Source organism: Cupressus sempervirens, chromosome 2 (genome assembly GCF_028749045.1).
Source record: "Cupressus sempervirens isolate cs-2001-9-10 chromosome 2, ASM2874904v1, whole genome shotgun sequence".
NCBI classification, from domain to species: Eukaryota; Viridiplantae; Streptophyta; class Pinopsida; order Cupressales; family Cupressaceae; genus Cupressus; species Cupressus sempervirens.
In genome coordinates, this window is record NC_143119.1 from 297,374,631 (window position 1) to 297,389,029 (window position 14,399).

Sequence of the window (14,399 nt, forward strand, 5' to 3'; positions counted from 1 at the left end):
TGAAATTCTTCTTCAATCCTTTTCCATCAGTTGGTTTAGTTCATCTTTTATGCCAAACTTTGCTCCAGTCCAATTTGTTCTCCTCATTGTGGCTTCTTTTGTGCCATTTACTAAATAGTTTAACAGATTAGATTAGTTCGTTATTGCATCATTATATCATTGTAAATCTTCTTACATTAGTTTATTGTGGCCTTCATGAATTTTGTTTTGTAAGTTGTTGCTACAACTACAAAGCTATATGGTTTCATGGATGTTATTCTGTAGGAGTCACTCGACCACTCATTGCATCACTATTAATATCATAAATATTATTACATCATTTTGTTGTGGCCTTCATGAGCTTTGGTTGTATGTTCTTAGAATCACTACAAAGGTCAATGTTTTCATGGATGTTATTCTGTAGGAGTCATAGACACTCAAGTCATTGATTGGTGGACAATCAGAAATAAATGACCACTCTGATTTATTAGATGCTTTTATTTCGGATTTCCTTTCTAATTCAGCTCCCTTTCCTTTTACCTGAATCTGATTCAGCATAAAAAACGCCTAGGGTTGATTAATGTAAAAATGTTAATGATTGACTCAAATCATTAGTATGCAACAATTGAAGTTTCTCTTGAAATAGATTTCTCCTGTGGGCCAAGAAAGACTGGAGATGAATGGAAGAGTTGTGGAATTTGATGTGGGCCTTTTATTTATATGTATGCTGTTTTTTATTATATTTTCCTTATGACCTTTGCTGGGTTGGAATTTGAGATACTATGGTGCAACTCTTGACTTAAATTTTGGTATTTGCAGGTACTGGGTTATTGAAATGCATATTGATGGTTTCCGGTTTGATCTTGCTTCAATCATGACACGGGCTAGCAGGTCATTGTCTTTATAGAGTTGCCAAGAGAAGAATCTTAAGATTCTTTTTTAATCAATAATATGTAGTTGCTTTCTGTAATGGTTAGAATAGTGATTCATGAATAACAAATGTCAATCTCTAGTTTTTCTGATTGCTTCTTAGTCACAAATAATTGACTATTGGTTTATGGTTCTAAAGCTTATGGAACGGGGAGAATGTTTTCGGCAATGATATTGAAGGAGATTTCTTAACAACGGGAACACCTCTAAATGAACCTCCCTTAATTGATATGATTAGCAATGATCCAGTCCTTCGTGGGGTCAAGGTGAATTTTTAAATTACGCTATCATATATTTTGAACTTATTTATTTGTTTCTGTAAAATAAGAACCTCATCATATTAGATAGCATTATAAGTGTACATATTTAACTATGCAATGCCTGGAAGCAATTACTCCAAAGCTGGGGAATATAAAGAAAATGATACATATTAAAATTCATTAGGAAAAACCAGAGTCCAGAATCTTTCTGAGATCCTCTCGAAGCTTGGTCTACCACTACTGAGAGGGAAAACCTTAACATATTAGATTGTAGTTGTCAAGAGCCTAACTGGCGAACCTATTAGCTACTTTATTGTGTTGTCTAGGATATTGTTGAATTGAGCCTCCTGGAACTTGACTTGCAAGCTTTAATTTTCCAGATTCTCTTGCAGCCAACTTTTGCTATGGAATCCCTTATGATTGGATAAGAAGCTGATGATCACCTTTGAATTGGATTCAGTTTGGAATTTCTGCCACACAATTTTGAAAGTTTATTGTGTCATTTTATAAACAACATTGATCTTTGCTAAATTAGTGGTTGTATGTCCCATTTTTTCAGCAAAGAAGGCTGCCAATTTATCTGAATATATACAAATTCCTCCCATACTAGCCTGACCCAAGTTGACCCTCATGGTAGCACCAGTGTTCAACTTACCATACACAAAAGAGTTGTGCTAGGTGTATCCAACTGACTTTTGTTTAAAGGTTGAAGAACATTTATTGTTAAAGTCTTGAGTTGCAAAGAGAGCTGTTCAAAATTCAAATAGATGCTCCCATTTTGGAGTTAGAAGTTGAGGTAGACAAATGGTAGCCTTGATAGATTTAGGTATATTCATTTTGATATTCTCCCAAAAACAACTGATATCCTTGCAAATGCCTTCACCATGCTTTAGTTAGCCATTTAAAACGCTGAATGCTGACCAATGGAAGATTAAACACTGTGGATACAAACTGACATAAGGAGACAGCCCATGGGTATTGGAAAAATAAGTGGATAATTGTCATTTCATTGGCCAACACAATACGCAGCAAAATTGGGCATAAAAATCATGTTTCATGAACCTATCTCTAGTTTAGGCTCTTCATTTAACACTAGGCATACAAAGAAAGTCACCTTGGGCCATATAGCAGGTTGCCATATTAGTTCGAAATTATCCTTCAGCAGATGCCAGGTATTCCCCGCTTAGAGCAGCATAGCTTGAAGAGATTGTATATTCACTTGTAGAGCCATTTCTCCAAGCTAGGGAGGCAGACACTGGGAAAGTAGATAGAAGAATGACCCAAGAAGATAAAACTTATGTGAGGTTGCTGTGCTTGCCTATGTGGATCAGCCGTTTCAGAAAGGGAATCCAACACTGCCCTATCTTGCAAGGAACTTATTTTTATTGTTAACAGACTAAAAGTTGAAACTTATCAAATTGATTGCTCAACATGTATCCACTCGATGTGTACTAAGGCATCGTGAGAACTGGTTTCAGAAAATGAACTATACTAACTAACATAATGTTATGTTTTAGCTGTTTTGTCACATTTTTTGGATTAGGTCTTTTTTATTTGTATCTTTGTAGAATTATCAGCTATGCTAGTTTGAGTATATTTATGATTTAGCCGATTAAGATACAATAAGAGCAAATCAAGCCTATCTCCTTTAATGCAATATTCACTCCTCAAATTTTCTTGATTTGTAGAATCTAGATGTCTATATGATCCACTAGTCACATGTTATGGTCCATGAATATAAAACCATTTATTCATTTATGTTGATTTTCGTTTCCTTATATTTTTTGGAGCAGCTTATAGCTGAAGCATGGGACACAGGCGGCCTTTATCAAGTAGGAAACTTTCCTCATTGGGGCATTTGGTCAGAGTGGAATGGGCAGGTATTTTATTTTCCATTAATTTCTAAATGGTTAAGATGTTTATGATTTTTTTTGAGAAAATGCAATTTTCACTATTTTGTATTTGTACCAAACTTACAAAATGACGATTGTGATACTGTACAGCCCTGTAAGAGAGCATCTGTGATTGGTGAAAACATTCTTATTGTTTCCTTATGAGGAATATTAATATTCCTAAATATATCCTTGACAATGTGAAAGCAAGAGAATTACCCAGACAATAGTAATTGTGAATTGTTGTTTTTGATTGTAATTTTCAATACAATATCATGGTGAGGCAGTTCAACAACTTTCCGCCATGGCTTCTAACTGCAGGAAGACATATTGCTAGTAAATATATGGACACATGGATAGGTTAAAATTTAAAATGGCCAGTTAAATATTAAACTTCTCTATTCTAAACCACTGAAAATAGGTTTATGATGAAGTGAAGCACTGCTGATTTTGGTGATTAAAACAGGTCTTTTTCTGCTGTCAAAAGTTGGAAATCTGCCAATTGAAAACCTTTCAAGGTACCTATTTTACTTCTGTAGCCACTTGCTAAAGATCTCAGGTTCCTTATTTGGCATTATAACTATATGCCATTTGACAAATATCTCTGAAACTTTGTGATATAGCTGTCCACTATGCTGTATTTTTTGAAAACTCGGAGTCGTTTCTGTCAAATTAGTCTATAAGCCTTTGGTTGAAATCGATGCACGAACTTATCAAACTCTGCCCTCAAATAAACAATCCATAGTACGATCGCTTGTGTGCTATGCCTTCCAGATGAAGGGTTGCAAATTTTACAGCCTCCTCATACTTTGGGTTAAGCGAAAAAATTGTGTGTAACCGTTAGACCTAAGCATTCTAATGTCTTAAGTTTATAAAAAGTGAATCAAATTAATCAAGTTTTCAAGATTTTAATATTTTTCCTAAAGGGATGACTTTAATTGATTAATTTAATGCTATGTTGCCGGTTTGGATTTGAGTTTAAAATTCGTTCTAAATATTTTGAGTTAGGTTTGGATTCGTTTTGGGTCCATCCGTACAAGAGTATATGTTTTTTATTATAAAATATCTATATGTGGCAGCAAATAAGTTCATTTACAACTGTGCTAATATTAAAGCAACATAGCAAAATACACCACTATTATATTAATGTTATAGTCCAAATGACATATAAAACAACCTTTTTGGTCTTTTTAGTGGTCACTTTTAGGGTTGGAGGGTTGCCTAGACCTGAATTGGCAAAAAGAACTTTTTGAAATAGTCAAACAAAAGGTCTTTTTGAACCAATTTTTTTCAAAATTATGCAAAATCCTTTCCGGGTTCCTTTGCTCGAACCAAAGTCGCCCAAAACTCGTCTAAATTCTGCCCGGGTTCATCTGCAAGAATTCCGAGCAAATTTTGGTCTCTGCGGTAGACTTTTGACTGAATCTGATAAGAGATTGTATTTTTGAGAAAACTGAACTGGGAATTCCTAGGTCCAAGAGCAAATCTGGTAACAAAGATTTAATCTTAAAATAAATTGAAAATAATAAAACAAGTCACTTCATTAATTAAATTGCTCTATCTGTGACAAAAATTAAACTTGATCTAATTTTCTAGATGTTTCCTAGAGACCTTTATAAGGAATTTCTTGGGGTTGTAGCAAAGCATGCTTATTGATTAGATATGGTGAATTGGAATGGAAATTTATGATTTCTGAGGATGGAAACCTTTAAAAAGTTGACAAAATGTTTGGACAAAAACCTATCACTTCCAAAAAAGATGGATTTGTGATGGATGAAGTCTATTTTGGAGACAAATTTGAAGATTGATTTAGGAATAAAAATGGATATTTTTTAAGAGAAAACTATCAGAGAGGTTGAGTGAAGTTCCTGAATTTTCCCACAGCTTGGCCAGTAAATATTCCAACAGAGTAATTGAAGTTTGAAGGAATAATATTTCATGAATACATCCTACGTCTATTGCTAGTGTGGAAAATAAAAGGTCAAACTAGAATTCTTATTATTGGAGTATTATTCAATAGGGCTCAATTTGTATTTTTTTTAATATCTGTATATGGTGTTTAAAATCTTTATTTTTGCCATTGTCATGGTAAATAAGGAAAAGAGTTGTGAATATGCTAGTATCTCTTGGCTGTGAAACCTTGGTGACAAAACAAATGCTAAGAGATGTAAGGGGGTTGTCATCTTGTTCGTATGGCCAACAATAATTCATGCCAGAACTTTAAAAAATGCATCCGTTGTGTCATGTTTCTCAGTCCCTATTGTTATTCTTATGTTCTCCGCCATTGTGTCCATGCCATCATAAATTTCACACAAACACGGGCATAAGTATCACAATACCTAATCATGTTCATGATTGGGCTCAATGAAACTCAAAAATACTTTTCACAATCCTACCATTCATCATCAAGGATCCATGCTTATACTTTTTGGGTTTTTTGTTTGATTGCCTCCATACACCCTACAAGGTGTTGATACGCAGAGCAGTCAAGGTCTCTCACGAGTCACAGCTTAATAAATTGTCTTAAGATGATTGTATGAGATGCAAATCATGTTTAGGCAACCTAATGTGGCATAAAAAATGCCCATCATTTATCAACCATAAAAAAAAAATGAAAAATTTGAATTACCTTCAACTTCAACATGTAGGTCCGAAGTATTGCTTTTGACAAGTGGTGATCAGTGACAAACAGTTTGATCTCCTTAGCCTCCATGTAAACTTGTTTGACCCATAGATGGAAAAATCGTTGAATACTCGGCGAGTTTTAAAGAATCGCTGATCTTTTCAGCCCGACCAGTTTTTTGCCACTTAACTCGCGAATTCAAAAACCCGGTTGGAAACGATTAATCACCAATTAATTGCCGACTACTCGGCGAGTTTTTAGTAAAAACTCGCGATCTGCCTGGCCCGCGGCCTGTGACGGCTTAAAAGGGCAAAAACCCATTTTTTTCTTATTGTTTGTTGCATTTGTGTTCTCTAGAGCCTTGAGGTGTGGAGAGAAGAAGGTTTGGAGACATTCTTAGCTGATTGCAAGTGATTCAAGGTGGATTTGAGTGGATTTTAGAAGATTCTAACTTGTTTTACAAGACAAATTTCTTTCAAGGTATGTTCATTTTATCATAGTGTGAAAACTTTTTATAGTTTTAACAAATGTTCTATTGTTTTTGTTGTTGTTTGTAAATGATTTCAAATCATTTAAAAGCATTTTAGCTCTATGTTTGAATCATTTGAAAGACATTCAGCTCTATGTTTCACAATTTTTTTTAGTAACATGTAAGATTTTCTAAAAACAAACCCTAGTTGTTCTAACTTTGTTTATTCATTTTTCTATAAATTTATGTGTAAGGCAGCGGTCAAGCATTAAATAAACATGACAAACCCGCAAGAAGAGTGGCCACAAACACCATGCCCATCTGGATATATAGGCACTCGGCCAAAAAATGCAAGAGATAAGGCATGGCGGTATGCCTATGAAGCTACAAATGATGTTGGGAAGGTGATATGCATTCCATGTGAGAGGCTTATTTCTGGAGGCATAAACTGCTTCAAATACCACCTTGTAGGCATAAAGAAACATGATTCAAATCCTTGTCTCAAGGTAAGTGAAGAAGAAAAAAGATTCATCAATGCCCTACTTGCAGCTGCTGAAGAGAAAATATTGAATAGGGAGAGGGAGAAATTAGCCATGAGGGCAGCCATAGCTGAATCTAAAGGAGCTCCTTTTGATATGCAAGAAGAAGAAGAAGCACTTGAGAACATACCAGGATCTCTTCGTGGCCCACGGATCCGCAAGCAAAATGTCTCTTTTGCCAATTCTACTTCTTCTATAGGTCCTAGTTCTTCATCACCATCCACATCAGGGATAGGGAGTTATTTTGTGCCTAGGAACACAACTGGATCATAGCCATCATTAGAGGGCACTGGATGGTTAAAGGAGGTGCATGAGCAAACTGATATTGTAGCAACTGATTTTTGGTTTTTCAACAATATCTCAATGAATGCGGCTGATAGTCCCTATTGGGTCAATATGGTGAATGCAATTTCAATATCGGGCAAAGGGTACAAGCCGCCTAATCACAAGGATATGAGTGGAAGGTTAGTATTTAGTATTTTACTGTTTACTAATTTTAAATAATTGTGATTCACTTCAGTTCATTGTTATATTTTAAATCTTAATTGTTATTTCCTATTTTTTACTAACACTTTATTACACATAAATTTTGTAGGTTGCTTGACAATGTGGTTGGTAGGGCAAGAGTATTCATAGAAGACCAAAAGAAAGAGTGGAAGAAGTATGGCTGCACCATTTTATTTGATTCGTGGACAGATGGAAGAAGTAAAACCATTATTAATTTCTTGGTTGCTTGCAAAGATGATGCGGTGTTTTGGAAATCTGTTGACGCCTCCAACAAAGTGAAAAATGCGCACACATTGGCTTTAATGTTGGAGAATGTTGTCATGGAGGTGGGAAGAGAGATAGATGCTAGGCGAGTCACCAAATATATCTATAATCACCCATGGGTTCTCAGTTTGATGAGAAAGACCACTAAAGGCAAAGATTTGGTGAGACCCGCTATGACAAGGTTTGCAATGATGTTCTTGACGTTGCAAAGTATTCTCGACCACATATTGGCTCTGAAACAAATGTTTGTGTGTGCTGATTGGGTTGCTTCATCTTACTCAAAGAAGCCCGAAGGAGAGGCTGTGGCACGGATAGTCTTTGATGATAGCTTTTTTGTAAAGGCTAAGGAGATTGTGGAGGTAACTTCAAGAATTAAAACATTATATTTTTAATTGATTCAATTTTCATTATTAATTCATAACTTACTATGTTATTAACTAATTTGTATTTTTCAAATTTCAAATGTAGATGTCTATGCCCCTGGTTAGAGTCTTGCGCATATGTGATGGGCAACAATCCTCAGTGGGAGGTCTTTATGAGGCCATGGATAGGGCCAAAGAGGTTGTTAGAAATTACTATCATGGGGATAGACTCAGATTTGACCCCATTTGGGAAATAATTGATAAGAGGTGGAACAATATGCTCCACCAACCCATTCATGTAGTAGGCTACTTCCTCAACCCATATTCAGTACTATGATTGTCCTTGAAGTTGAGATTTTACTAAGACTTTATTTTACTTTACTTTTTAAGGTTGTGTAGTAAGACTGGATATCATTTTCTATTTGTTTTAGGGCTGATGATTCCTACTCAGATTCTAATGGAGAGGTCATGGAAGGTCTCTCTAAATGCATTGAGAGAATGATATCCAATGAAGCGGAAAGAGACCTTATTGTGACCGAACAACAGGTCTGTGGAATTGAAGGGTAATTTGTTCTCTTCTATGCTAGCAAAGAGAGCAAGATCTACTCAAACACCTGGTAAAGCGTCAAACTTTAAGACTTTTGCAAATTGATAAGTTGTGTTTTTTATTATCTTTTTTCATTGCTTTATAACTTTTTATATTTTGTTTTGCAGATTCTTGGTGGGCAAGTTGGGGTGGCAATACCCCCAATTTAAAGAATTTTGCTCTTAGAGTCCTATGTCAACCTTGTAGCTCATCCCATTGTGAGTGCAATTGGAGCTTATTTGAGTCCATCCACACAAAGAAAAGAAATAGAATGACTCAAAAACGGCTTAATGACCTTTTTTATGTGTACTATAATCTTAAGTTGCGCATAGAAAAGGCACGGAGTTCAGCACTACTTGGTCCACTTGATCTAGATGAGATAGATCCATATTCTGATTCGACAGCGTAGGAGCCAGGTCCATTGTTTACACCAGATGAGATCACTGATTTGGAGAGGCAGGCCATGGAGGGGGACGTTGGAACTGATTTTCATTACACAATGGATGACATTGAGGATGAGCACGAGGACGATGATGATTTAGGCTCAGAGGATGAGGCATTACCGATGCCACATATAGGAGGAGATACATCCTCTTCCAGGACGCCAAGCCAGTCAGTAGGGATGTTGAGTGAGGGGGCACAACCACAGAGTTCACAGTCACGCAGCTCACGACCTGTCCCAGTGCGGGGCACTTCTTTGAGGACTAGACCCCCTCACATTCCTGCTAGTGCAATTGGAAAGATTAAGATGTGATTGTATTGATGTATTTAGACTTTTAGTATTTACTTCTAGTTGGACAAATTGAAACTTTTTACTATTTTGCTTCCTACCATGAGCATTCTGCATGAGAATGCAATTTTGTACGCACTATGCATTTATATATATCTAAACTCTGCTTGTTTCTTTTGTATTCTCTTTAATTAACTTATTAGATGCATCTTCTCATTAAATTTTTCAAATTAAATGTATTTTTAATTAAATTTCAGCCGTTTGTTTAGGTTCTCGAGTTTTCTTGAGTTTTTTTATTAAAATCGCTGAGTTTTTCCCGATTAAACTTTTGGGGGGCTTGGTGAGTTTTTGCCTTTGACGAGTTTTCCAACTATGGTTCGACCCATTCAATTTGTGTTCCAATCTTTTGCATGACTGTGTTGAGATAGTAGACTACCTGTAGTGTCAAAAAAGTTTAATTATATGTAGCCTCCACTATTGACCCAATTGCTCTACAATTTTTAGCGTTGTTTGGCATGACTTGGACAACAATTGTAGGTTCCATCATCTCAATGTATTTTATGAGGATATATGCAATGCAACTTGCATCTTCCACTTGTCCCTTAGAATCCACTGCCTTTAAGATTTTTAACCCTTAGGAGACACTCCTATTTCATTGATCAACGCCTTCTTTTTGCAATCCTTGCATCCATCCAAAATTATATACACACCTATATTTGGCTATTGATCTTTGATCACTCTCAATGATGTTTGTACTAAAGCATTCTCTTTTGTCAATAAGGTGGTTCATACTTTTCCATATTGAAACCAACATAATCAGGAGGTGTGTAACAGCTGGATTTCTTACTAACTAATTTTCAGTATTAAACTAACTGATTTATAATTCACAGTGACATAAAATTCAATAACGGTTAGAAACTGAAATTATTCTACATTGCCATTCTATTCGATCAAGTTTGTCATTAAATAATATTTGATGTAATCAACTGAAAATAAATCTAAACTAACCATAGATTAAAGAAATGAAAATGTAGTTAAATGCTCATGAACAACTAACTAGATTTTTAGGATAACGTCTAACTTTTCAGTAAAAGAAACTTTCAGCTTGAAAAGAAAACACTAATTTAAAGGTTAATTAGAACATACTGTTTTTAGTTGGCCGACTTTATAAATTGGTTGTCCGAGCTTTGACTTTGGTGAGAGGAGAAGCATTATCATAGGCTTAACCTCCCAACCGCGGACCTTTTTACTTATCCCCACAGGTTCTAAATTAATAGAATTTTCTTCCCTACATTGAGGTTGGGCATGGGACGTTCATTGATCCAGCCATTGGAGTATTTAGGTGGGTTGAGGTCCCAATCGCTATTCGGATGACTAACTGAAGCATCAGGACAACAACGCGATCAATTTGTTGTGGCAAGTCTGCCTAATACCACCCTGGCCAAGGATTTCAGATGTGGGTTTATAACCCGTTCTCCACCACTCAACTTGACAACTAATTCTCTAAAGTGGAATTGCATGAGCTAAATGCATTAGATTTATTTGTGTAGTTTCAGTTACTGATTTCATTCTTGTTTTTCTTTTAACAGGTTCATCTACACCTCATCACCATAATTCGGGCCATCATGCCGGTGACTCATTGGTGCCTGAACATTTATCCTTATTTGCAAGCTTGCACCGTCATCACCTTTTCTGGCATTGGCTGAGTGATATCCTTGGTGCTCTTATACTGTTATCAGTTATTGTGTCACTTTTTCAGAGATTAGAAGTAAAGTTTTAAAGATGAATCTTTAGACTTTATTCACAAGAATTGGCATACTTATTTAGACTAAACATATGACTGGTTTGTATTGCTCTAGACATAGGTTTGTACTCAACTGAGGTTTTGTTGTGTTGCTGTTCACGTGGATGAGAACACGGACTCTAAGAAAGATTACAACTACTCAAAATAATACATATGATAAACGGCTTGCTATATTTTTATTTGGAAGGCATAAACAAAAAGAAATAGTACAAAGTTGACTCAGCATAGACATGATAAAAGAAAAAAAAAAAAGGAATTGCAAATCAAGTTCTTACGTGACACAAAGCTCTACGGTTGATTTGCTATTATTGAGTTCAACACTTCCTTCTCAGACTCCCACGGGCATACAGGAGGTGATGGGATGAAAAATGATGGAAAACAGATATTGACGACACCTTAGCAGATAAAAATAACTCACAGAGAGAAGTCACATGGAAAAGTAGAGAGTCGGATTCAGGGAATGTCAGTACACAACAAGGCTATGTAATATTTATTAAGTTAAACTTGTCCTTACGGCTTCCTGCCGTTACAAGATTACATTTCGAATTCTTTATCAATTCGTTTTGAAAAGAACAAATAAGAAAAGAGGGAAAAAGAAAAAGAAATGAAGAGGAAAGATGAAGGGTCAAATTAATAGTATTATTTTATATTATTTTATAATCTTCATTAAGTTTATAAATACGTATATGCAAGGTGGCATTATTGGATTAATAATTCTAATGTAATGGTGCCACTTTGTATTTATTTATTTATGATCTTAATCGAGAGAGTAAAATAATAGTAAGTAAGATTATTATTGATAAATTTAAGCAAGTTAAGAGCTTTGTTTATTTTTAATATTTATATTGTTTTTAGTTTTTAATTTTAGCTCATGCGGATTCCACCAAGAAATTTATTGTCAAGTGCTAATAAACTTGCCAAGGTGATTTTTAGGTCAAACCTGTCATTCCTGATGACTGAATCTTATGACCATCCCATTCTGATGACCTCATTTCGTAATGCTTCCCCTCTCTCTCTGGTCTTCATCCTTCAACCTTTAAATCAACATTCTTGCCAAAACATCAATTCATGATTCATAATTTGTTAGATAAAATCGTTAGGAAATTTCATTATAAATACTAACTCATTCATCATAAATGTACAATGGCTAAATTTAACCGACTTCATTTCACATGAACACAACGGCTAGATTTAACTGACTCGGTTTCATATGATAATTAGATCGATGTAATGGCTAAAATATAACTGCTTCAATTTCCCATGAACATGAATAAATAAATAATGGCTATAACTACCATGATATAACAACGACTATTATGAACTAATTTCACTTGAACAAGAAAAAATATTTTGATTCAACGGCTATATTTAGCTTTAAACTTTTAGGGCAAAAATTGGGATGTAACAAGGTGCATTGCAAAGCCCAGTCACCATGTCCTGCTAATAAGATGATCTAACAATGTTGAAAGAAAGCCCATTCTCATAAAGGCAACGGGCACAACTCTAATATACAACCTTCCTAATTTTACTTTTTAAGGGCCTATCCTATGGGCCTCTTTTTTATGTAACAAGTTTTGGTTGAGAAGGTTGTGACATTGGCATGTGTAACGTCTCCAAATTAATAGAAGGTGAATTAATTAATTAAGTAAATTAATTGGTCCCAAAATTTAAATGATATTATGAAGGACTTCTTTAATTAATTAGTTTAGTTATAAAATAAAGCAAGGGCCAAAATAGTAAAATATGTTGACCTTCTAGATAGTTCTTGGAGCCCTTTGCAAGGAGGTTGCTGGCATCATATGCAATCATCATGTAGTTACCTATATCTTTTGTATAAGTGAGGTTTCTAGTGTGCCATTTCAGAGTTGAAAGACCCTTCCTAGTCTGACATTTGCAGTTTGGTGGGAGTGGCTCCTCACCCTAAACTGCCTATATATGCAAATTTGTAAAGTTTTTTTTGGAGAAAAATTTGGAGATTATCTCCAAGATAAATATATTTGCTTTGGTGAAGATATATTGATAAAATTTATACATTATTGTTTGTTGGATCTGTGTGCACATTGTGTTACTGTCAGTTGTGAAGCCTTCCAGTAATACTGCAGATTGAATTGGAGGACTATGACAACATTGCTGAAGGGTACTGAGTGTCAAGCACAAACGGATGCCAAAAGAATGCCCAACGCTGAGTGCTGGGTGCCACTGAAGGTTGAGTGTTAAAGAAGGAGTCCTGAAGATTGAATGCCAAAGGCCAAGTGCCGAGCCTTGTTTTTCCCTATGTGTGTGGGCAGAATGTTCATTAAGTGCCATATAGTTGTGATAGTAAAGCATAGAGTGGGTACCCAAAATGCTGAGTTCAACTATGGTTACATTTTAGTGCCACCTTGGAATTGGTACGTTACAACATGAAAGGATGTGGGCTGACTTTTTTTCCCAGAACACTAGGAGGCCTTCAAGCTTCTCTTGGCAAGGCGATGAATAATCTCTTGGTTTGTTTCATCTTGTTCTTTAATATATTGCAAGATTGGACCGTTTGACAGCCCTTTCTTAATTGACCCCTTACAAACTTTCATTCCATATCTAGGCATGGCACATAAGTGAGCTTTTGCCTAAAAGCATGAGCTCATATACTCTATGTTGTAGTGGTTAAACCACCAAAGATTACCCCAACCACCAATTATTTGCTTAATCAGTTTATAATTCCAAAGTTGTGAATTTCGATAAATTGCAAAAGGGATCTATGCAATTGAAGTAGAACTTCCACTTGCAGCCTGAGCCATTGTGAATGAGTAATGAACTTAAAATGGAAATGTCAAGACATCATTGAAAAAAAAGTGAAAAGAAATTCGGCATTATAACCCCTTAATGTGTATAAAGTTTGAAACAATTCAAAACTCCTTTAATTTATTTTAAGAACTTAAATTCTTTTTAAAAATTTGAAAAAAATAGAAATTCATTCACCTTAGATTCCTAAATCTTTCTTCTGCAACAATTTTAAGCCTTTGTTGTGTGTCTCACTCCTTTCTAGTGTTCATCTTTGAAGAAAAACATAGCAACCTTCAAAACAAGCTTGAGAAAAAGTGGTAAAAAATGACAGAGTTTTGATGAAATATGAATGGAACGAGCAAAAATGCACAAAAATGAGCTATTATGGTTGGATTGGTTTTTTAATGTTTTCAAAAGCTGCTTTTTGGGCAAGTGTGGCTTATTTTTATAGCTGCTTTTATAGCCAACGGGTAGAATTGTATCTGAAAGGGCGCGTGACGGTTGAGTCACCCCTTCGAGAAAGTATATGTACACTGTCGAAAAGGGACTATTTAGACATCATCATAATCATTATCATCGTAGGCATTGTACTTGGAGTGCATATTGCGTATATGAATAAAGTATCTGTTTTGTGTTATATCATATTGTACTACATTCGATAAGTATCCGTTTACCTTGTATGCTAAGCATT

At 35.3% G+C, this 14,399-nt stretch overlaps 1 protein-coding gene across 1 annotated transcript in view; it reads left to right on the forward strand.

Moving 5' to 3' along the window:
* ISA1 (isoamylase 1) overlaps positions 1-14,399 on the forward strand; it is a 256,180-nt gene that overhangs the window by 158,888 nt on the left and 82,893 nt on the right. Inside the window, exons 9-11 of the mRNA XM_089813482.1 lie at positions 799-870; positions 1,049-1,175; positions 2,963-3,049. Coding sequence (XP_089669608.1) covers positions 799-870; positions 1,049-1,175; positions 2,963-3,049 — 286 coding nt within the window. The remainder of the gene's footprint in view (positions 1-798; positions 871-1,048; positions 1,176-2,962; positions 3,050-14,399) is intronic.